This window comes from Ochlerotatus camptorhynchus, unplaced genomic scaffold (genome assembly GCF_037179485.1).
Source record: "Ochlerotatus camptorhynchus isolate MF236.1 unplaced genomic scaffold, CSIRO-AGI_Acam_v1.1 ptg000031l, whole genome shotgun sequence".
Taxonomy (NCBI): Eukaryota; Metazoa; Arthropoda; class Insecta; order Diptera; family Culicidae; genus Ochlerotatus; species Ochlerotatus camptorhynchus.
The window spans coordinates 679,909-705,938 of NW_027040522.1; the positions used below are offsets into that span (position 1 = coordinate 679,909).

The 26,030-nt window shown below is 40.3% G+C and overlaps 1 protein-coding gene across 1 annotated transcript; it reads right to left on the minus strand.

Moving 5' to 3' along the window:
* Window positions 1-54: 54 nt before the first annotated feature.
* Window positions 55-14,367, minus strand: LOC135708556 (cytochrome P450 4c21-like). The gene is made up of 5 exons (XM_065230661.1): window positions 13,985-14,367; window positions 13,662-13,914; window positions 13,474-13,600; window positions 818-991; window positions 55-750 (listed from the first exon to the last, which is right to left on the minus strand). The coding sequence occupies exons 1-5, from the start codon at window positions 14,325-14,327 to the stop codon at window positions 151-153; spliced, it is 1,497 nt and encodes a 498-aa protein (XP_065086733.1). The 5' UTR covers window positions 14,328-14,367; the 3' UTR covers window positions 55-150.
* Between the last annotated feature and the right edge of the window lie 11,663 nt (window positions 14,368-26,030).

Sequence of the window (26,030 nt, forward strand, 5' to 3'; positions counted from 1 at the left end):
TTGTTATAATTATAAAATTCTTTACTCGATCCCCGCTCTGTGGAGTTATTTTTGGACAATTGAGCCTTAATAAATAAACTGATTGGGAAAAAACTAAAACCTAAGCCTGCATTTCTTATTAAAAAAGGACGTTTCACCAAGAACATTAAATCATTCCTTTGGTACAGTCAAATGATGCCGTCGTTCCAGCAAGATTTCCGGTTCGTGCGACATTTTCAACAATGCTTCAAACTGAAACCGGATATCTTCGAATCGCTGACGTGTCAGGAATTTAAAGTTCTTCAAAAGATGCACCAAGATAATCTTCATGCTGTACATTGCGTAACGAGATCCGATACAGTTCCGGTTGCCTCCGCTGAACGGTATGAACGCAAACGGGTGTCGTCCTTCACTTCGCTCCGGCGAAAAGTTCTCCGGATTGAACTTGTCCGCATCCGGTCCCCAAATGTCCTTCCTTCGGTGTATGTTGTAGATGCTAACAACCAGAATGTTACCCTCCGGCACAATGACCCCATCGAGCTCGATGTCAGCCGTTGACTGCCGCATAATGTGCGGTCCAATCGGTAGCAACCGTAGGCACTCCTTGATGAACATTTCCATGTACTCTAGTCGACGAAGGTTGTCCAAGGTGAATTTGGTCTCGGTTGGGAATACTTCCACTATTTCACGGTACACTTTGTCCTGCAGCTCCGGATGTAAGGCCAACATAAGAGTAATGTAGCCCATTTCGTTGCCGGATGTGTCGCTTCCCTGTTGGAATGGAAGTCACAGGTTTGATAAAATCTGCAATGTGAGATATTGATCGCGGGAAACTCACCGCAACGATCATCGTATAAACGTTGTGAATAATTTCGATCTCGGAAAAATGTTTGCCATCCTGGTGGTCGAGTAGCTGATCGACGAATATCTGCGGCTTCCGAAAGCCATCACTTTCTGCGTCGTTGTTTTCGGCCGCTCCTAGCTTTCGGCGGACTATGGCATCCTGAATGATCTGTAAAAATAATAACATGGAGATTAACTGCTTTGTTATATGAATCCTCTCAACAACGCTTTCAATTGTAAGCTTCTGATGATCAAGCTGAATCATTTTTTACATTTCGACCAACAGTTTCGTGTATCGCAAGTGTCGGTTCTTTACATTTCCGTGACAATGCGAAGCATTTCTCTGGAAAGGTGCAAACAGATCGTGCACAAATGGTGTACTATCCCCAACATTTCTCTGAGTCAATTAGCGAAGTTGGAAGGTGTAAGCATCGGAGCCGTTCAAAACGCGACTTGGAAGTATGGTGATGAAGTAATTTTCCAGGACAAGCAAAAATCTGGACATAAACCGAACCCTGTTGACCGAAATCTGAATCGGAAAATCGTGCTAACTTTCACTTGCATGAAAAGTGTTTCGGTTCGAGACCTGACTCGAAGGCAAGAATGGGTCTAAATACGTATAACAAGCAGAAGAAGCCAAAGCGCTGTTTAAAACAAGTCGCATCCGTCAAACCGAGGGCTCGGAAGTTATACGACCAATTGCTGTGCGGAAAATCGGTGTGCGTGATTTTGGACAATAAATCATACGTTAAATTTGATTACAAAACTCTTCCTGGTGATCCGTACAACACCGTTCGTGATGGCCAATAACAACCGATGTTTACGTGTGTGAGTGTTTAAACTAGCGTCTGTTACTCCAAGGACACGGTATCCTGGTATAAAGCCAACAAGGTCCAATTCGTACCCAAGGAGATGAATCCACCAAACTGTCCCCAGGCCAGGCCAATCGAAACTTTTTGGGTCCTGACCAAAGCAAATTTGCGGAAACATGTAAAGGCAGCGGATTCCATTACAAGGTTTGCGAAAGACCGGGAAAAAGTATCCAAAATTGTTGGAAAGGCATCTAGGCTGAAGATAATGAGTAGCGTGTGATCAAAATTCCGCTTTTGGCTAACGACTGATTGGATCTCGGATTTTCTACGTTAAACTGTAAAATAACATGAATACGAAATATAAACCGAATTTGCTGTAAACAGAGTTACTTTATCGTTTTTTTTTTAATCGTGCATACACATTCTGATACACCCTATTAGCACATTCTAATTGTCTATGCGCAAATGACACATCATTCTGCAGTATTTTGTTTTCATATACACATGCTAATCAAGTACCGATCTTAAGAATTGTTCTAGATAGAACATTTCGATACAAGCCTTTATATGAAGGGGGTGAGCTTACTTTCCTTATCTTATTATTAGATGTTATGCCTCAGAACATCCCAGCGGCGCCGACTGGGATTGAACCCAGGCCTGCTGGGGTGAGAGGTAATTACGCTTACCACTACACCACCGGCGCCGCTAGAATACAGAGTTGTAACATGTTAAAGCGCTATCTTGATGGTGGTTTCAGTGTTGCAATTATTTTACAACATGATATAACTCTGTGGTCTGAACGTAATATGAGCTTTCGTTTGCTGGGTGTTTCCACATTACTGATTTTTTTTATTAAGATTTTCTTTCAGAGACACCGTGACGCAGCTTGCACTTGCTGGAAGTTCCCGGACTAACTGTAAAACATACCTTCCAACAACTACGAGCTTGATCGACCTGCTTGTCTCTATGAGCATCCGTTTGATAAGGTTTGCAATTTTCTTTATTTTTGCGGCCAAATCAGTGTCAAGATTTCTAAGGGGCGTTTTTGCTTTTGTAAACAATGGCTTTAGCCGTCGATTTCTCGCAAATAAAATCTCAAATATAAAAATTATTAACACCAACAGGTATATAAATGCTTCCTCTACCAGCTAGCATTGTTAATTGGAGGAGTGAGAAATCTACGGCTAAAAAGATTTTTTACAAATGCAATTACGCCTCTTGGAAATGTTGACATTGACACATTTAAAAAAGTTCAATTGGAAATAGAAATCTATCTACATTTTCAATGTGCGTTCACCAGATACTCTACGAAATTCAGGTTTAATAATAGCATAACTGGCAACCTGAATATGGTATTGACGAGCCTGACATAAGAGGTAAAATAACAAAAATATTACGTCAACAATGTTGTACTAATGACTAACTATTAAATAATTAAGCTATTATAATAACTTATACAAATTCATCACTCAACGGCGCCGGTGGTGTAGTGGTAAGCGTGATTACCTCTCACCCCAGCAGGCCTGGGTTCAATCCCAGTCGGCGCCGCCAGGATGTTCTGAGGCATAACATCTCTGATCACGCCTTCCTTCAGATGGGAAGTAAAAGCGTTGGTCCCCGGTTCATGAGTTGATGGGTCGATAGGTAGGGTCCAGGTGTGGGAGCTGCCTTCCTGGCACGTCGGTAGCATTGGTGCTCAGCACGGAAAACAAGATCGACGGAAAAAACAAACCAAAGGAAAAAAAAAACTCATCATTTTTTGACGTAGACCAACGTCTTTGTGCACTATACAGGGGCGCAAATTGAAAAAAATGTGACGAAATAATGTTAGTTTTTAAACGCTTATAACTTTGACATTTATGGATAGATTTCAACTATTTTTAAAGCATTTGATTCAAATTTGATGTACACCCCAAAAAAACCATGCAAATATGTTTTGTTCAATGATCTCTCATTTTATGTTTAATTATTGATCTCCAAAGGTTATTTGAATGGTATGAATGGTATATCATAAATGGTCTACTACTACTTTTATTTCAAAATTTGGCCAACCCAATTCTTAAAAAATTAGTCACGATTCTTCAGAGTAAATTTTGAAAAATATGGTAACTTTGGGTGAACTTCGCACACAAAATTTTAAAATTATATTGAACAATTTGCCTACGAGGAAAGTTCCAATGATCTAAAGAGAACGAAAATTGGACGTAACATGACAGAGATATTTGTTCTTCATCAGCAGTTCTTTCGGTCGATGCGTCGTCGACTTTGGAAAGCAACCGTTTCGTGATGAGTGTGTGAGTGCTGACCACGTTTTGCGTCCATTGCTGCAATGGACGCGCTCTGACCCTCGTTGGCGTACAACAATTTGCCATACAATGAAACCACTGGAAGCGGCTCCAGTCCTGATGGAGAAGGCTTTTTGGATAGCGGAAGATAAAGTGTTTATTGTGTTGTACCTTTTGACTATAGTTTTAAGATGTATTGTATAGTGACCAAGAATCCTCGGCTCTGTAAAGTTAATTCGGTTGAGCCTTATCAAATAAATTAATAAACAAAAAAAAAAAAAAATGACAGAGATATGAACATAACAAATTTGCCATGTTTTTTTGGGGGTGTCCTTAAACTTATGATCTGGAGTGTAAGATTCGTTGGGTATAAAGATAAAAGTAATTTATCATTAGTAAACTATTGACAACTGATCAAACATTTTGGCCGCAATCAATCAACTACGTGCTTGCTTGCTATGACGAAAGAGAGAGAAAAGAGAGGGACTAGTCGATGGTAAGGTTATAAAAGAGCGTACCTGTACGGTTTGTTTTAGTTTGTCTGTGGATGTTGGTCCCATCCCTTTTTTTATAATATAAGATGATGATGATCGTCCCATCTTTAGACGCCGTCAATAAACTATGGGCAATTTGTATGACAAGTTTGTGCTATAAGAACTGCTCATACTGTTAATTAGCAAAATCCTCGTCAAAGATTGATACTTGCGGAGAACATCAATTGGGTAAGGCATTTTTGTCCAGCACCTTCCAAACGTAGTAAACAGGTCCAAACCTGTCAAAATACGTTCGTAAAATTTCAATGCATGGGCATTTTGTATGAAAGAATAGTAAATGATCACGAAATTTAACGGCAAATAATTCACCAATACAGGCAGAAGTCGCTTATCTTCCCACTCCCAATAAAACATCCGGAGCTCACGACCGATGAGATCAACCCAAAATTGAGTAGAAAGTGGGATTACTTAATAAGTGAGGAATTTTTCATGTAATTTAAGTCTATGAGTATTATTAAAGGCTGAATAAATTTAAAGTCGTTTTTTTAAACTTATTTGAGCAGATTTTTAAAGAAAATAGAAGAAAGCTGTACTCACTCAGTAAATAAACCAACTTTCTACGATTTTGAGTGAAATGTTGCGATATTCATCAAAGTTTTTCAGATTGATGGAGTACTTATTTATTTGCTCCAATTTGAAAGTTCAATAAGATAGAAGGTAGCTGTAAGCATCTTCATAAAACTCGTAGTCTTACTTCAATAATATGGTCGTGCTTTGGAAACATCCGTTAAGATTTGGTTTGGTACCAGAAAACTATGATTTTTTATTTGAAAGGTCCTATCGAATAAGTCTGTAATGCACTAGCAACTGAAGATCTCGTTTTGTTATTTTGGTATTTTTTTTAATAATTTTCAAAATATTTTTGTAGCCTAATAATATCAAAACAAGGCTTTATACCACAAGAATAGTAAAATAAGATGTCATACCACATAACCATTTTCATATGTTGTCGGGCAATTACCGGTTCTTGCTCGGTGACACACGATCTGCTTTAATTTCGTCCTTGAAAAGTATAGCCATGACAACCGAAAAAAATGTTAGTCCTTTTTCCTCTTATCTTCAACAAGAAGATATAGCTGAGAGGTCAGTACACTAGACAGTCACGCCAACGACCTGAATTCAAGACTCGTCGAAGCCGTACTGTAGCATTTTTTTAATGTTCATATTTCTGTTAAAGCTCTATATGATATTTGTTTGTTTTTCTGAAGCTCAAAAACTCTGTTATTCCTTATATATGTCAATAGCATCCCAGGCCTCCTTTCGTTCAGTCAGTAAAGACGTAGCTAAAAAGCAAGACCATGCTGGAGGTGGCTGGGATGGTTTCCCGGTTCGGTCTAGGATTTTTTTCGGGTTGGCAAGTTTTTCACCTTCCCTGGGCATAGAGTATGATTGTACTTCCCACACAATTATACTAATGCAAAAACAGCACAGGCATCGGAAGCTCCCACACCTCAACAGTTCTGGATCGAATCCCAAAGTCAGCTACAATAAAAAAAAAGTCAACTGTGAAAGCTCCCACTGCCTGATGTTTATTTTACGATTTAGTTTTAGAAATCGATTCAATATATGGGTCAAAAGAAGAAGTAAATTTCATGTGATTTTCACATTAACTTTACTTCGATTGATTTATGACACATATATTATTGTGGTGAAAAGTAAAGCTGGTGCTTATAAGTTTCAAATCCATTTCAGTTAATTATTATAATTTTACCGATTTTTATTTATCGTATGACGATCATATAAAAGTTACCAAATTATCAGCATTGAAAATGTATGAGATATTCATATAGAATTAACCTGACACATTTTCAATCAAATCATTTTCAATGGATTATCTTATAGCGCAAATTTATTAGACTTCCACATAACAGGTTTTTGTCATATTGGTTCAGTGTGTGTGTTTCTGCTAAGATTCGTGGTTGTCGACTTTGATGTGTAATATCTACATTCCACCGGACAATAGCCGTAAAATCGATCTGATTGAAGAACACATTGCCACCGTTAGCGAACTCTGTGAAAATGCTTCTCAGGATGACACTGTCTTCGTGTGCGGCGATTACAATCAGCCTCGTTTGATTCCGGTGGGTACAGCTTCAATCGATGGTATGGACTTCTGGAACCTGAATCTAGTTAGCGTACAGCTGAATAATTTTGGTCACACTCTTGATTTGGCTTTCGCACCTGAGACCAGTTGTGCTGTGGTATATGCTGATGATGAATCTCTTTTTTTTTCCTTTGATTTGTTTTCCGTCGATCTTGTTTACCGTGCTGAGCACCAATGCTACCGACGCCAGGAAAGCAGCTCCCACACCTGGACCCTACATATCGACTCATCAATTCATGAACCGGGGACCAACGGCTTTACTTCCCTTCCGAAGGAAGGCGTGATTAGAGATGTTATGCCTCAGAACGACCCGACGGCGCCGACTGGGATTGAACCCAGGCCTGCTGGGGTGAGAGGTAATCACGCTTACCACTACACCACCGGCGCCGCTATGATGATGAATCTCTGCTGCCAATAGATCTTCATCACCCCCCACTCAGCATTCGCATTAATGTTCCAGCCGAATGTCCTAGGCCACTCCTGGTCGCGAATGAACCGGAAAGAGCACTCAACTACCGCAAAATCGATTTCGACGGACTTATTGCTCATCTGTCTGGCCTAGACTGGAATTGTGTCTACGACAGTGTGGATGTCCATGACATGGTCTCAAATTTCTGCTAAATGATCCGTCAATGACGTCAAACGTACCTATGTCATTGGCCACATCTTGCTGGATCTTATTAATGAATCATTACAAACTGAACATGTGCCACCAATTTGGAAGCAATCCTTAGTGGTCCCTATTTAAAAAGTTTCTGGAACGATTAAAGCCGAAGAGTTTTGTCCCATCAAAATATTGCACACATTAGAGAAAATTTTAGAACTTGTTGTTAAAGGCCAGCTGTTGGAGTATTTAAATAGTAATAGTTTGTTGATACCAGAACAATCAGGATATCGGGAAGGTCATTCTTGTGAAACCGCGTTGAATTTGCTATTAGCGTAGTGGAAAAATAACTTGGAGTGTAAAGATACGATTGTTGCTGTTTTTTTGGATCTTAAACGCGCTTTTGAAACAATTTCTAGGCCCTTATTGTTGAGATCAATCAAGCGCTTTGGAATTACGAGTACTGCAACTGGTTTGCAAGCTATTTGACTGACAGAACTCAACGGACTGTTTTTAATGATTCTGTTTCCCGTGGGGAATAACCTTGGAGTGCCCCAGGGAAGAGTATTAGGGCCCCTGTCATTTATTATGTATATTAATGACTTGCGACGTGTTTTACGATTTTGCGACATTAATCTTTTTGCAGATGATACTGTGTTATTTATTGCACCTAAGGATTTAAATGATGCCGTTTTACACTTGAATGAAGATTTGCGTTCTCTAAGTAGATGGTTGAAGTATAAGCAGTTAAAATTGAATACAAGTAAAACTAAATTTAAGGTAATTTCGTGAAATCGAACGTCTCTGTTTTAATTGATGATGAGACTATTGATCGCGTTCGCGAGATTAAATATTTTAACAGGATTATTGATGACAAACTTAAGTTCAACTCTCACATTGACAATGTCATCAAGAAAATTGCCGAGAAGTATGGAATTCTATGTCGACTGAAAAACGATTTAACTTTTGCCAGAAGAATACAGCTATACAAATCAATCATCTCTCCTCATCTAGACTTTTGCCCTTCCATTTTATTTCTGGCCAATGCAACACAAATATCGAGATTACAGCGCTTGCACAATGAAACAATGCGTTTGATTTTGAGATGTAATAGATTCACTTCCTCAACTTTGATGTTAGACGCCTTACAATGGTTGTCGGTGAAGCAAAGAATTGTATATTTGACTATGGTGTTTATTTTTAAAGTAGTTAACGGTTTGCTGCCTCGATATTTGTGTGATCGAATTGAAAGATGAAGTGACTTTCATAGATATAATACTAGAAACGCGGTTGAAATAAGAACACCACATTTCTTGACTTGTGCTTCACAAAATGCATTATATTATAAAGGAATAAATGTTTCAATTCGATGCCTAGACATATCAAACGTTTAGCAACACTTACATAATTTAAAAGACACTGCATTTCACACGTTAAAACTGTCTTTTCAGTGATTTTTTTTTATGAATTGACAAATTATGTATCTTGACGAAGTTATCTCTAACGGATTATTTTATATGGATAATTATTGTAGCACTGCAAAAACTATTTCTGTTCGCCAGGATGGTGATGATGGATTTTTAATATTTGATTTAATAGTAGATTAATTAAAAAAATAGTAGTCTACACAGATTTGAGCTTCGCACGCGTATTACGGATATAGAGGACTGAATTTAACATTTGATGAAAAAAATGCAATGTTGAAGCTTATTTGGAAGATACCTTGAGTTAGTAGGGTAGAGAACTACTTCGGCCTAATCGCTCATTATGGGCCTATCGAGCAGAAAACTTCAAATAAATCCATGATTTCAGAGTTAACAAGTCATTTATGCGTTTGATACGATACTTTAGTAAATAATCTACGGAACGAAGTCAATGAGAACGCGTGATTCACCCATTATTCCCAAAAACAAAAGAAGCGCTCTGAACGAATCAATTTTTATCTTCATTCGATAGGCCGAAGTGAATTCATTGGCATTTCAATGGCGTTTCAATGCGTTAGGCCAAGTTTAGAATCCGTAGGCCGAGTTTGGCGTCAAGTAGCAGTGCTAGATTTTTGACAATATCTCAACGATTGGTTTCTCTTTATCAAATCTTACGATACATTTGGAAAGGTAAATACAATTGGAAGCCATCGATAATAATAACATTCCGTTGGGTGCTAAACTGCGCTAGATTAAGAAAGACTAAGTACAGGTTGTGCTTAATAGGCCGGAAATGGGTTAGTTAACCCTAGTAAGTTTTCTGGCAAATGTTTGGGATTCGTGAGCATTCCTGACATTGCTGAAAATTATGATAGCATCAGATTGCGGGGTTACTAGTGTAATAGGATGCTTTGTTGATTGTTCATTAACTCTTGATTGTTTGTAATACTTATGAATATTTTAGGTGGACAAAAAGGCGAGCTAAAAGGTAAACGCCTGAGCTTTTCCACATTTATATCGCTGTGAAGCAACTGTGAACTCTAGAGGGAATGTATTTCTGTAAATGTAACCAGTTTGTTTTTTTTGCTTAAATGGTTAAAATGTTTACATTTAATTTAATTATCTTAAAGATAAATCGTCCATCTCAAACCTTTGTAGGGGTAAGAGGTTATAAAGAGAAAACCTGTTTCGCCTCCTTGGAGTACGCCTCTGCTTCGAAAATCAAAACTTGAACGCAATCGATGGCAGCGTCGTTTACGGGCCCATAAATCCTCATTTACAAAAGCTAACTTCAAACGACCGAGTGATGACTACCGAAAGTTGAATGCAGCACTCTACAAATCACACGTTCTACGGGTGCAGTTTGGTTTACGCCGGGATCCAAAATCCTTTTGAGGCTTCGTAAATAGCAAGAGGAAAAATCCGTCAATTCCGCCCAATGTGGTCTATGACGGCAGGGAGTCCAAGAGAGAAGCAGAAGCGTGTAATTTCTTCGCGACTCTTTTTGCATCCGTCTTCCAAGCAGAGTCATCGTCCGACGTCGAAGCCGAATTGGCTGCGTAAAACATATCGCTGGACGCAGTTGATCTGGACACGTTCGAAATATTGGCTGCAATGATTATCGGTGCGTCAAAAAAGTTGAAGAGTTCATTTGCTCCTGGCCCGGATGGAATTGCTGCTGTTGTTCTCCGTTGCTGTGCAAACGCAGTAGCTGAGCCGTTAGCCTTCATTTTCAACCACTCGTTCGAGCAAGGAGAATTTCCCATGAGCTGGAAACTGTCTTACATGTTTCCTGTGCACAAAAGCGGTGACCGGCGAGTTGTCACTAACTGCCGTGGGATAACCAGCCTTTCTGCCGCTACGAAGCTATTCGAGATCATCGTCAGCGATCATATTCTGCGTGCTACAAAGACCCACATGTCGACCGATCAACACGGATTCATTCCCGGCAGGTCCGTAGCTACTTATTTGTTGGATCTAACTACCACCTGTTTTACGGCTATGGAAGAAAAAGCGCAGGTTGACGTAATCTAAACGGACCTTAAGGTGGCTTTCGACGAAATCGATCACAAAATGTTACTCAGGAAATTATCACGATTGGGAGCCTCGAATAGACTGGTGTCATATTTTTCATCGTATCTAACTGGCAGGGTGCTGCATTTTAAGCACGGATCTTGTCTTTCATCGCAATTTGCGTCCCACAAGGAAGCAATTTGGGGTCGTTACTATTTGTCAAATTTTTCAATGACGTTGCATCTTCTCTTGGCTATAGATGCAAGCTCATATATGCTGATGATCTAAAGATATCTCAGTATCGTCAGCTGCATCGAGGATTGTCTTCACCTGCAAATTTTGCTCAACATGTGTGTTCACTGGTGTCGCTTGAATAAACTTGTCATCAGCATCGCAAAATGCCACATGATGACCTTTCATCGTTCCCAAGACCCGATAATTTATGAATACCACATCGATGATACTGTGCTTGATAGGGTGGACCATGTGACCGATCTTGGTGTTGTGTTGGATTCGAAGCTCTCTTTCCATTCCCATTACGCATCGATTATTTCCAAGGCAAACCGTCAACTTGGCTTTATCTCCAAAATTGCCAAGGACTTCACGGATCTACACTGTCTAAAGGCGCTATATTGTTTCATCGTGCGACCGATTCTAGAAAACACTTTACTCGTATGGGCTCCAAACGACGCTATATGAAACCTAAGAATCGAGCGAGTCCAAAAAGGTTCATACGGCTTGCTCTCAGGAATCTACCATGGCGTGAACCGCCTAACCTTCCAGCGTATCCCGCTAGATGCCGTCTGCTTGGTCTTGAAACGCTTGATCGAAGACGAAAATTGCAACAAGCTACGTTTGTCAGTTAAATTACTCAACGATGACGTCGATTGCTCGTATCTTCTATCGCTCCTTGAGACTTCCGTGCTTCAGGTAAGATATTACGTCAGCGGTCCCTGATGCAGTCGGGATTTTATCGCATGATTACGGTTAACTACTTGTAGTCAATTTAATTTGTTTATAAGAAAGTTAGAAGATTCTGAGAGGTAAGCACATATCATCGGTAAGAGACGTGTGCGTGAGAAAATTTACGAAAAAAAAAATCTGAGGGCTCCGGTGGGATTCGAACCCATTACCAGTTATACAACGGTGGACCTATGGTCTACGGATGTATTTGGCTAATGACATTTGAATTTCGAATCTGTTTCCGTTACTCTGTATGGTTATAACCAGACTACATTGTTTTTTACTTTGATTTGTTTTCCGTCGATCTTTTTTTTCCGTGCTGAACACCAATGCTACCGGACACCAGGAAGGCAGCTCCCACACCTGGACCCTACCACCTATCGACTCATCAACTCATGAACCGGGGACCAACGGCTTTACTTCCCTTACGAAGGAAGGCGTGATCAGAGATGTTATGCCTCAGAACATCCCGGTGGCACCGACAACCGGCACCGGCAATTTTGGTATGTCAACGTCTCGATTTGTAAATAGAGTAAGAAGATTGAACATAACTTAGATATTCATTAAGACTGTTTGTCAGATGATTTACTAAACAATCAATAAATAAATATTTTTTTTATTATAGTCACTTTAACACTCTTGGGTCATTCGTGACTTGTCCGGGGGTGAGATTTGAACTCGTGACTTTGGCGTGAGAGGTATGGATGTTGACCACTACGCCGGGGTCGCCCCCAATAAATAAATAAATAAATAAATGAACATCGTAGCGAATGTTAGAAGTTGACCTTGTAGACGATGTAATGATTTTTAATCTTTTTTATTCCGTGTTCTGTATATGCTTTCACCTACACAAGGAAGCATTTGCCTTGATTGTTATGTATAACATGGTAGAACGACGCACACACTTGCCTCTATTGGCTTTGACGGCACCGCCGAAAAATCGTCTTCTAGCAAAGATTGACAGTTTCTTAAGGGAATTTTCAGTGGAGTGAAAGGATAGTATGAAGTCCACCGTGTTTCACGCACAGTTTGACGTTTGCTTATGGATTTTACCATGGAAGTAAAGAGCTACAGAGTCGCCGTCAACGCCAATTCTCTCCAGCAGAAAAGCAAACGAAGTAGAGTATGCGAGAAAATGAGCCCTATTGTTAGCTTTTAGCCTATTCATTTCCCGAAACATAGAGAAAAAAAACAGTGGGGAAAGAAAAGGTCTGATTCATTTCACTCACTAATACACTCCACATTTTTCTTTCTCCATTTTCTTGCATTGGACTCCAGCACGGTTCATGCAATCTCCACTAACATCCTCTGATGATGAATCCCACATAATTGTAAGCAAATCTTACATCCCCTGGTTGGGTGTACCATACAATTGCATACAAAATACTTTGTAAATAATTCAAAAATGATGTTTGGATACCAAATGAATGGCTGTGTCGTATTGTTTTGGTATTACTTTAGCTTAATTTGGTATTGTAGTGTTATTGTGCAAAATGTTTTTTTTTTTTTTCATTTTACCTCTTATGTCAGGCTAATCCAATTTATGGCATCGAGATATTCTTACCCGAGCAGGAGAAAATAACTTTTTCATATCTGAATGTCAAATACTAAATTCAGGTTTGAAAATAGCTTTATTGCCAACCTAAATATTGTACTGACGAGTCTGACATAAGAAGTAAATAAAATACAAAAATAATAATTCAAAAACGTTCTACGAATAATAAACCATAAGCATACCAAGATAAGGTATCATACCTCATTAAGAAATTCATATGTTATCGGTGGTTTGATCACGGGGTGACACTTGGAACCAAACAAAAATCAACAACATATGAACCGTGACGATTTTATTTTCTCTCCAATGTTAATATTGATATTCTCGATATTCTTACCTTATCTGCATAATAGTAAGCCTCTTTCCTCAGCGCGACGTCCAACCGATAATCACTGGTCACTCGATAGAGTCTTTCCCAGAACAAATGCATCTTCAGAACTCGCTTCGAAGCAAGGTGGAAAATCCTAGCGAATTAAATAGACTGCTGATAAAATTTCCGTCTCTCCAGTCATCGTACAATCTCACTCTGTAATCAAGCCGGACAGTTTATCCGCTCCCGGATTTTTGTTGATATCCACTCCGAACGTCGTTCCACAAACCATCTCCAGCGTACATCGCAATGTGTAGTCGATAATATTGATCGGCTTTCCTTCCGGGCAGGATTGCAGCTTCTGCACCAAATTCCGGGCACATTGATCGAACATCGGAAGGAATCCATTCAGGATTCGTTGGTTAAACGTGGAATTCAACGATTTTCGTTGGTCCTTCCAGATGTGATCTGTGAACAGTACCCAAATTATGTATCTTTATAATAAAGTTCCTACTTTTTTTTTCAACCACAAACTCACAATGCGCGGAGAACAGACCATGATCAAGTTTGAAGAAATCGTACAAAAATGGCTTCTCCAGGCACTGGGTAAGAATCTTCTGCGCAACACTTAGATCGTTGGTGCAAATCAGCGGAATGACTCCCAACCATACTTGAAACAGTTTTGCCGGATGACTCAACGCCTGGGAGAAGTTTTTGAACAATTCTTCACCACTCTTCCCCAGAAATAGCAATCCATTTCCAATAATTGGGTAAACTGGTTCCACGGATGGTATATTCTTGGCGAATGATATGCTTCGCCGAAACCGGATGTATTGCACCACAGTTAGCACCAGGAATATCGCCAGCAGTATTAGTATCATTTTCACAACTTGCCACAATCTTCAGGACGTTCTTGATCGACGGAACTTTGTTAACTAAGCGGAACAGATCGGAAGCGGGTTGATTTTATTGTCTGAACATTGTCGCCTGTGGTCGGATTAATGAGTGACTATTAAGATCACCTTTGATCTCCTCTGCTCTTGAGAGCAGCAGCGTCAGTGCTTTAAATGAAAACACTTGTAAAACGTGGGTTGCATGTGATATATTTCAGTTACAATGTTTGATGAGCTCTCTAGTTGGGTATCGAATGAATTAATTATAGAAAATTTGTTCCAAGTACTGTTGCCTAGAACGGTAAACATTTAGAAAATTAAATCCGCTGTCGCCCTCTCCTGACTCCGGCCACGCAAATTAGATTTCCATATAATGACAGCCAAGGGCCGGGATTTACAGTCACCAACGTATAAAACTGTTGAAATGTGTTGAGACTGGAGGAAAGAATCTCCAGTTCGAAACGGAACCGACCAGTTTTCTCCTCTATGATTATCTGTGGCGAGCTATACCCAAGCAATGGCAGCAAGAAACGGGTCACATTCCGTTGGTTGGTCAGATTCCACCCGGTTGGTATTTTGTAACTGCTTGGATTATGCGCGGATTACAATTGTGCTGATTTGCTAGTGCTGGCTGGCTTACATCAATTATGATTAATCAGCATTGTGAATCAGCAGTTTTTAAGGATATTAAGATGCAGCTTACTGTCCCGATAAAAAATATTTTTTCCAAAAATATTGGAAAGAGGATTTAAAAAATTACTATTCTTAAAAAAAAGTCACGTTTAAAATTAATTGTTGTTAGTCATCATGGCAAAAAGTTGATCTCAAGAAATCGAAAAAATCGACGATTTGGTTTTGTCTAGGGTTGATTTTATTCATGGTGAAATAGGATCAATATTTCAACAAGTATTTTTTCTAGAATCCATGAAACTAATTTTCTTGGGTATTTTAAATCTTTTCCAATAGTTTTAGAAAAATCAAAACGTATAACAAAAATGCTCCCCCTTAAGGATCATTAAGTCGTGACGTATCGGTAAAATATGATTCATCCATTGGCTCCAGTCGTTTAGGTTAAATAATAGTTATCCTCCACCTCGCCTGTGGTGATATGGTAAGCGTGATTACCTCTTACCCCAGCAGGCCTGGGTTCAATCCCAGTCGGCGCCGCCGGGATGTTCTGAGGCATAACATCTCTGATCACGACTAAAGTAGGGAAGTAAAGCCGTTGGTCCTCGGTTCATGAGTTTGATGGGTCGATAGGTAGGGTCCAGGTACCTACCTGGCGTCGGTAGCATTGGCGCTCATCACGGAAAACAAGATCGATGGAAAACAAATCAAGGGTAAAATAAATCCTCCACCTCATGCGTTCAGGGTTTAATTCGAATGAGAATGAATGTATGATTAATTAGCATACTCACCAGCAGAGCATGGAGCTTGAAACAGCTGACGCACTTCAGATGCAGTTTGAAGATCGTTTGTACAAATGTAAACATCGCATCCGACTGACAATAGCCGAATGAACTCTGAACTCACGCTAATGCTCTTCCAACTAAGCTGTTTTCTTTGTGCACCTGCATGGGACCCGCGTCATCAATTGTATGATGTCTCACGATCATTTAGTATCGCTTCTATTGATGCTCTGTCACTATGATTGTTTCTGCTTCAAGGCCCTTCTGAATAATAAACCAAAGCATACCGCCATAGGTGGCTCCAGGCGTCATACAAAGGGGGGGGGGGGGGGAGGAGCACAATATGATTGAATTTTTACTTTGTTCGGAATATTGTTTATTCATTTATTTGATAAGGCTCAATAGAATATACTTTACAGAGCCGAGCATTTTTGTTCATTATACAAAACAATAATCATTTTATCTTCCGCTATCCAATAAGCCTCCTCCATCAGAACGGGATCCGCTTCCAGTGGTTTCGTTGTTCGGCAGTATCGCCAACGAGGGACAGAGCGCTTCAATTGCAGCAATGGACGCAAAACGTAGTCATCACTTACACACTCATCACGAAACGGTTGCTTTCCAAAGTCGACGACGCATCGACCGAAATAACTGCTAATGAAGAACAATGAGGAGGACCACACAGACAATCGCGTGACACACATCGAAAGTGGCCTGCTTCTGTCGGAAGCCGAGTGACCATTGAGTTCAGAATGTCGCAATTTGTTTCAAATCTTGAAATTAATGTAAGTTCATCAATCATAAAATGTATCGATCATCTCACTGCGTCCTAGCAAGAAGTACGGTCGACTTGTTTCGCGCTCCGTTGTTTTGGAAGTTTTCTCGGTATTCGCTTGATATAAATTATCAGTTTTTTTCTCACTAAGTGACTCCTGGCATAGTTCCCGGTAAATTGATCGAAAAGTGAGTTTTTTTTTTAGTAGAAAGTGTCATTTTCGGAAAGATTAATCCGTGCTATTGGAAATTCGCAAACAAATTTGGGCATCATCGTTGCGTGGTCACGCATACACGCTTACGCATACCCGCGCACGTATCATCATCATCGAGTGTGAGCACCCGTTTCTACATCTACATCGTTCATCAATCATCGTGCGCCTGTGTGCGCTGAATACCGAGCCTCGATCAAGTGCACCACAACGAAGGTCATCCACGCAGCGCGTCTCTTCCAGCCATCTGCGTAAACGCCTACACATATAACGCTCGGTGGTAGTAGTATAGGATTATCAGATAAGTTTTTGTTTTTTCCTTGTTTCTTTTACTCCCCCATTAGTCAAATTTTCATTTTGTATTTCTGTGTTTGTAGTGTTTTCTGTGTATTGTGTCTGTGCGTTCAGTGGGAGAGCGTTTTGCGCTCCCACTAGTTGAACAAAATGGATGTTTTGTCAGAAGACGACATGGATGACCATTCATCTAAGAAAAATGATGATGTCATCCATGGTTCGTCGTCTCAGTCTGACAATGGGCAGGCTGAGAAAAGCTCCAGATTGCGGTCCTACCCGAATGACTCGACTGGCCCATGGGTTGTCTATTTTCAGCCCAAAAACAAACCCTTGAATGTTGTTCAGATATCTGATGATCTGACAAAGCGATTCTCTGCCGTGACCGAAATAACGAAGGTTAGGCACAACAAACTTCGTGTGACCGTCGCTAACCTGAAACAGGCCAATGAAATTGCTGTTTCCCAGTTTTTCACACTGGAATATAGGGTGTACATTCCAGCCTCTGATGTGGAGATCGAAGGCGTGGTCACTGAGGCGAGCCTGAACCCCGAGATACTGGAGAAGCAAGCGGTTGGCCGATTTAAGAACCCCTTGCTTCCTCCGGTAAAGATACTGGCCGTTCATAGAATGAAGTCAGTATCGCTCAGCGAGGGTAAAAAGAGTTTTACCCCCACAGACTCGTTTCGGGTGACCTTTTCTGGATCTGCCCTTCCTCAATACATCGAGCTGGGAAAACTTCGTCTTCCTGTGCGGTTGTTTGTACCTCGGGTCATGAACTGCCAGAATTGTAAGCGGTTGGGACATACGGCCTCCCACTGCGGCAACAAGGCACGCTGCTCCACATGCGGGGAGAAGCATGAGGATGGCGCCTGCGCAGCTACTGCACTAAAATGCGTGTACTGCAACGGAACTCCTCCTCATGCTCTCTCGTCGTGCCCGGCGTACAAACAGCTCGGGGACAAAATGAAACGCTCCCTTAAGGAACGTTCCAGGCGGTCTTTTGCAGAAATGCTTAAGACAGCCACGCCATCGACCAATGACAAAAATCCTTTTTCTCTTTTGTCAGATGACGAGACTGACTCTGACTTGGCTGAGGAGGGAACTTCTTTCAGTTTTCCGGAAGGTTCTGCACGGAAACGAAAGCGCATCCGTTCGCGGATTGTTGCAAATAAAGAACCCCAAATCAGCTTGCCCAAATCAAGGAGTGGTGGAAAAAAGGAGACTTCTACTCCTCCTGGATTCCGCAGAACTGACTATACCCAGGATTTTCCACCTCTTCCGGGGACATCCAAAACCCCTGATGCCCCAATTTTAAGAACAGAAACCCCTTCTTCATCTGGGTTGTTCTCATTTGATGACATTGTGGACGGTATTCTCAAATACCTAAACATTTCTGATCCTCTGAAAAGCATTGTCCTCACATTGCTTCCCACTGTGAAATCCTTCTTGAAGCAATTGACTTCAAAATGGCCCCTTCTTGCAGCTATCATCTCCTTCGATGGATAATTTTCCAAACGAGGTCGGGGATTTGATCACTGTTCTACAGTGGAATTGTCGAAGTCTTATCCCGAAATTAGATTCGTTCAAGTATTTAGTCCATAACAATAATTGCGATGCATTTGCCCTCTGTGAAACATGGCTCTCTTCAGAAATTGATCTCCCTTTTTATGATTTTAACATTATTCGATTGGATCGTGAGGATTCACGTGGAGGAGGGGTACTTTTGGGGATCAAAAAGTGCCATTCCTTCTATAGAGTGAATCTTCCCGAATTCCCCGGTATTGAAGTTGTCGCATGTCAGGCTACCATTAAAGGTAAGAGCCTTTGTATTGCTTCTGTATATATTGCTCCTAGAGTCTCTGTTAATCGTAAACAACTTTTCGACATATGTGCGGTACTTCCCGCTCCATGGTTGATCATGGGAGATTTTAACTCCCACGGTACAGGCTGGGGGGAGATGTACGATGATAACCGTTCTACTTTGATTTATGATCTCTGCGACAACTTCAACATGACAATACTTAACAATGGAGAAGTAACACGTTTGGCTGGTCCATCCTCGAATGGTAGCAGATTAGACCTCACCTTTTGCTCTAATTCACTATCGTTGGATTGCACTTGGTATGTAATCCAGGATCCGCACGGTAGTGATCATCTGCCGATCAAAATTTCGATTGCCAGTGGGTTCAACTCGTCAGAATCCGTTAACGTCGCGTATGATCTAACCCGTAACATCGATTGGACTAAGTTCCAATCCGCGATAGGCGATACAGTATCGTCAGTGGAAGAGCTTCCGCCGTTGGAGGAATATAATTTCCTCTCTAATCTCATCGTCGACAGCGCACTTCAAGCTCAAACACGACCGGTGCCGCGATCGTCAATCCGTAAGAAAACACCATCGCTCTGGTGGGATCAACAATGCACGGAGGTTTACCGTAAAAAGTCCGACGCGTTTAAACTTTTTCGGAAACGCGGAACACGCGAGCATTTCGACGCATACACATCTCTTGAACGCGAACTCAAGAGCCTCATCAAGGCCAAAAAACGGGGTTACTGGCGGCAGTTTGTAGACGGATTGTCGCGCGAAACGTCTATGAATACGCTTTGGAGTACGGCGCGAAGAATGCGTAACCGGTCTACTAACAACGAAAGCGAGGAATGCTCGGATCAATGGATTCTTAAATTCGCGCGAAAAGTGTGTCCGGATTCCGTGCCGTCGCAGTTGATTCCTCGCGAAACCGCGAATTCGGTAGACGAAATCAGTCAGCCTTTTTCAATGGTCGAACTTTCACTCGCTCTCCTTTCGTGTGGCAATTCTGCCCCGGGATCTGATAGAATCAAGTTCAACTTGCTGAAAAACCTCCCAGACGTCGCTAAGAGGCGCATGTTGAACTTGTACAATCAGTTCTTGGAGCTCAATATTGTTCCCGACGATTGGAGACGAGTAAGGGTGATAGCCATTAAAAAGCCTGATAAACCCGCGTCGGATCACAATTCGTATCGGCCCATCGCGATGCTGTCGTGTATTCGGAAATTGATGGAGAAAATGATCCTTTTTCGCCTCGACAAATGGGTTGAGACGAACCACCTTCTTTCAGATACTCAATTTGGTTTCCGTAGGGGTAAGGGAACGAACGACTGTCTCGCGTTGCTTTCCTCGGAAATTCAGTTAGCTTTTGCTAAGAAAGAGCAAATGGCTTCTGTGTTCTTGGATATCAAGGGGGCTTTTGATTCAGTATCTGTTGAAGTTCTTTCAGAGAAACTCCACGCTTGTGGATTGTCTCCATTAATCAATAATTTTTTGTACAATTTGCTGTCAGAAAAACATATGAGCTTTTCTCATGGAAACTCTACAGCTTTTCGATTTAGCTACATGGGTCTCCCCCAAGGCTCATGTTTAAGCCCCCTTTTGTACAATTTCTACGTTAGAGAAATTGATGTCTGTCTTAGTGACAATTGCACGTTGAGACAACTTGCAGATGACGGAATAGTGTCTATCACAGGGCCAAAAGAGGTTGACCTGCAAGGACCCTTACAGGATACCTTGGACAATTTGTCTACTTGGGCTATTCAGCTGGGTATCGAATTCTCCACGGAGAAAACTGAGTTGGTCGTTTTTTCTAGGAAGCATAGCCCAGCACAACCGAAGCTTCAACTTTTGGGTAAACCGATCACTCATTCCATGTCTTTCAAATATCTTGGGGTCTGGTTCGATTCCAAATGCACCTGGAGATCCCACATTGAGTATCTGAGACGAAAATGCCAACAAAGGATCAATTTTCTCCGAACAATTACCGGAACGTGGTGGGGAGCTCATCCACAAGATCTTCTGACGTTGTACCGGACAACGATTTTATCGGTTCTAGAATATGGTAGTTTTTGTTTCCAGTCGGCAGATAAAACCCACATCATCAAGCTGTAACGGATCCAGTATCGTTGTCTTCGTATCGCGTTAGGATGCATGCACTCGACTCATACTATGAGTCTCGAAGTGCTGGCGGGCATGTTGCCACTATCCGTCCGTTTTTCAGAGTTATCTCTGAGGCTCCTCACCCGTTGCGAAGTAATGAACCCACTGGTGATCAAAAACTTTGAGAAGCTTCTGGAGCTAAATCCTCAAACATGTTTTATGACTTTGTACTACCTTTATTTAACACAGGATGTCAGCCCTTCAAGAAATATTCGCAATCGTGTAGTCTTCTCCGATTTCGGCAATTCAGTGAATTTTGATTTATCTATGACGCAGGAAATCCGCGGAATTCCAGAGCATCATCGTCCTATGATTGCTCCGTCATTATACGCTGCAAAGTTTGGCCATGTTGATTCTACAAGAACGTTTTTCACAGATGGATCTCTAATAGAGGAGTCCGCTGGTTTTGGTGTATTTAATGAATTTCATAGCGCCTCTCGAAAACTTGAAGCTCCTTGTTCTGTGTATGTGGCTGAACTGGCAGCAATTCACTACACTTTGGAAACTATTGCTTCACTTCTTCCACACCACTACTTTATTTTTACGGATAGTCTCAGTTCTGTCGAGGCTATCCGTTCCATTAGGCCGGTAAGGCACTTCTCGTATTTTCTCTTGAAAATACGAGAACTGCTTAGTGCTTTATCCGTGCGCTCTTTCATCATCACCTTCGCGTGGGTCCCTTCGCATTGCTCAATTTTGGGCAATGAGAAGGCGGATTCACTTGCGAAGGTGGGCGCTATGGAAGGCGACATTTATGATCGACAGATCGCCTATAGTGAATTTTTTTCTATTTATCGTCAGCAGTCGCTCGTTAGCTGGCAACATCAATGGAGTGAAGGGAGCTTGGGACGATGGCTACATTCAATTATCCCTAAGGTGTCGAAGTTTGCATGGTTCAAAGGGTTGGACTTGAGTCGAGACTTCATACGCGTGATGTCTCGTCTCATGTCCAATCACTATTGTCTAAACGCTCACTTGTTCCGTGTGGGGTTGGGAGACAGCAATCTCTGTGAATGTGGACAAGGTTACCAGGACGCTGATCACATCCTTTGGTCTTGTGCGGAGTATCGTGGAGTCAGATCACATTTTTATGATTCCCTTCGGGCTCGAGGTAGACAACCTAATGTTCCAGTTCGGGATATTTTGGCTAGACGCGATCTGGAGTTTATGAAACTCATATATGTTTACTTTAAGGATATTAACCTTAGATTGTAAGTTTGATTAACATTGTGTTTAGTTTGTATTTTGTACGTGTGGGGTTTTTTTTTTTCAATGTTTGTTTCCAAGATGAATAGAAATAATTTCATGATTAATTAAATAGTTGTATCGTAAACCACATTTCAAACCTCGTTCTTCCCTTTTTCCCATCCAAAAAATTGTAAATCTCCACTAACCTCGAGACAACCGCGAGTACTCGGTCCAGTTCCTTTAACTTTAAATTTAAGACAGTAATAATGTATAACGCAAAGGATAACTCGGCTCTGTAAAGTTTATTCGATTGAGCCTGTACAAATAAAGTAATTATAAAAAAAAAAAAAAAATGTATCGATGTCTCAGATTTTTGATTTCTATTAAATTTGCAATGTTAAACCGGCAAACTCAATTTGATGTACATTTTCCCTGTTTATCACTAGCACAGTGTTCAATTTTTGTTTTGCTGAGGCAATCAAATCAAAATTACAACCACATGTTCAGTTGTGGATTTACTGTAAAAAGACATTACTGAATGGAATCCATTGGTCAATGGACAGCAAAATTATAACATCATTTGTTATCAAATATATCAACCGTAAACTGAAATTCAATTTTGTATCATTTAGCTACTGGACTTTGCTCGGTGTTGACATGGCTGGTTCTCCGTAATTTCCCGAGCAAAGTCGACACGCATTTTGCTCGGGACTTTTCCAGGTTTTTCCGTTCCGGCTGGCCAACCACAGGTTCAATTGAATGTCTTCCTATTGCAAACAAATGTAGATAGCCATACCTTTTGAATGATGCTGAATCATAACGGTTGGTAATTGTATTGCTGAGAACCAGCCATGTCAACATGCATCGACACGCATTTTGCAGCCCTGGTGCTTTGAAGAAGTTTTAGTGGCTTGGGATTATGTCAGTTAACTAAATTGGTGAGTTCGTTTCAGCTTAATATTTGTTTGCCATATATATTTAGGTAAGGTAGGATTTTCAAACAGATAGGGTTATGGAATGTAATGTCAGCCTAGCCCCTAACTTCGGCCTATCAAGCAAATAACCCATTTATTAAGCAATACTAATAATGAAAAACTAATACCACTTCTTCTGTAAAATTGTAACCCGTAAATTTCCCTTTTTTTGGTCACATTTTGAGCATATATTGCTCTTTTTCAAAGAAAAGTTTAGTGAAATGTACTTAATTTTTAATTTCTAGGCGCCATGATCTTGCCGTATTATTGGACTAACGAAAATCTACAGGACTGTGGTCATCAAAAAAACCTGATAGTTTTATGAATTGAAAGGACTTAACTTTTTGTCACATGCTAGAATAATAATGTCCAATTTCGTGAAACATAGCAGATCGTTTCTTATCCTTTCACTCCATTGAAAAATTCCGTAGGCAAAATGTTAACCTTTGCATCAACACGGTACACACGCTATTCCTAAACAACCCAAATTTGAGAAGGATCTGCTCATATTCGTCAAATGTAGGGTACACCAAATTGAGTAAACAAAGCTTGGACTAACAAGATGACGAATGGAAAACATCGACCTGAATCTGAACGATGTTGTTCATTTGTCATCTTGTCAATTGCAACTTTGTTTGCTCAACTTTCGGTAGCCCTACACTGATAAAGCAGCAAAGATTTTATTTGTGTGATTTCACACATACTTTTTATAAAACACTCCAAAAATACATTTTATAAACAACACATAAACTTCATATGCAATATATGTACCATTTCAAATGAACATCATGTGTGGTGGCAAATAGCAAAAAAATATGTGTGGACACACATACAAAAAAAATACACCGGCTGCTGGGCCTAGGAAAGCAAACTTCAAAATGATGATCATAGGCTCTTGTTAGGAATACTAATACTAGAAAATATTGTTTTATCTGAAGCTGTTATCATAATTTGTTGGTAAATATGATGAAATTCCCTGGAAATATATGAATAATAATATATTTTATTTCACTTCAGTTGGTGGGATTGCATGCTGAATACGCGATTTCTTTTTCACCGCACTATACGAGCAAGACCAAGCCAGCAAAAGGCTAGATGAGGCTGGAAGTGAATGGATATCATGGTCTACCGGTCTGTGGATATATTCTGCATCCCAGCGTTTTCGTTGGTTGAGCACGGCGGCTTGGACAACTTGTATGTTTTGGGATGATTTGTATGATTAGAGTTGCTGATCTTGAATTCAATTCTATTTTCAGTTGCCGTCGAACGCTCTTTTAACGCCCATTTCACTAGCGTTACCAGCACTTTAAAACGTTTCTGTTACGTGTGTAGTGACCGAGAATATGGATTTTTAGTTTTATTTGTATAAAATAGAACACCAGCCTGAATATTTCAAAATAATATAAACAATAACACATATAAACCTACAAATTAAATTCATCTGACACTATCCATAATGGCGATGTGTGAATTTATTGTAGCTTTTTATGTGTCCCACACATAAATTTCATTTGTCAGTAAATCCTCCCGTCAAAACAATCTTCACGGTAAATGAAACTAACTCATATTAGATCACTCGTAGGATGAGTAATTTTTTATCAAATATGATTAAATGTCGCTCATTTTTGAGTGACATTTAATCATATTTGAGCAAACATTTACTCATTCTAAGAGCGACTTACGTTGTTTTGCGAATCTGAGTAATCGGGATTCAAATATGAGTCATATGCATTTACCGTATAGGCCCTTCGAAAAACTATCAAGTCGAACAATGCATTAGTTTCTAAGTTACATTGTTCTATTCTCCTCGTCCACTTTCTCTTTCGTTAATAACTTGGCTACAAATCCGTTTCTTGCCATGTTTGCCATATTAGATGCTAGATAATCGCTTCTTTTATCGAACTATGTGTTGAAAAGTGCTGCTGTGTATACACGGCCGTGTTACTTAGGAGCTAATGCATTGTTTGGCTTGCTCTAAGAGAAGAGGTGACAATACGGGGGCAAAAATGAACCACTTGTCTGTCAAACGTGAACCATTGGCCGATTTCATGTGCGTAAGATAGAGATAGAGATAGATAAAGATAGAGATAGAGATAGAAATAAAAGAGGAAGAAGCCAATTGTCACCTCTTCCTCTTGGAGCTTGCTATCTCTTGACTTGACAGTTCGTTATATGTGTGGTCGTGTGATGATCTATGTTATCTGGCTCGTGATTTATGTCATCCATTTATAGACCCAATTTGAGTACAGTAGATTGACATTACATTCACGTAACTGGAATGTTTTCTTGTTATAATGGTGAGATTAAACAATTTTCAGTCATGCCCAATCAATATCCAAATAATTAAATTATCTAAGCTTACATGTTCACAGTGAAATATCGACGGCAGCGCAATAATTTCATAAGATACAGCATAACATGTAATTCAAGCCTTCATATTAGACCAAGGTTAGGGATATATACCCTACATGAGTTGTGCTGGGAAAAGATATTAAGATCAAAACCAGGCCATTATTGTAGAAAATCGTTACCGATAGAACTCGGGCGTAACAGTACGAAAAAAGTAATAAGTATATTACAATTTGAGGTATGCTCTATTCGTTTTGAAGAACATTGTTAACTGCTTCGGGAACGTCATTTTATTTGAAATTCACGCGGGCTTCAAATAGCGTCAGTTGTTGTGATGTAAATGGCACGGTGGCTTTAGAGCAACTGTTTTTGTTTGCTGAACAGAAGATCATGGGTTCCCGATCAGAAACGAATATATTAAATTGGTATGGATTAGCCTGACATAAGAGGTGAAATACCAAAACATGATACCAGAAAAATGTTCCCACAACTGGAACCAAATTATGCAAATAAAAATACCA

Excerpts from the sequence above, each read along its gene's own strand:
- LOC135708556 (XM_065230661.1), bottom strand. The coding sequence starts at position 14,327 with ATGATACTAATACTGCTGGCGATATTCCTGGTGCTAACTGTGGTGCAA. Across the intron at positions 992-13,473 it reads CTTACTATTATGCAGATAAG|ATCATTCAGGATGCCATAGT; the intron begins GTAAGAATATCG and ends TTATTTTTACAG. Across the intron at positions 751-817 it reads TTTATACGATGATCGTTGCG|GGAAGCGACACATCCGGCAA; the intron begins GTGAGTTTCCCG and ends CCATTCCAACAG.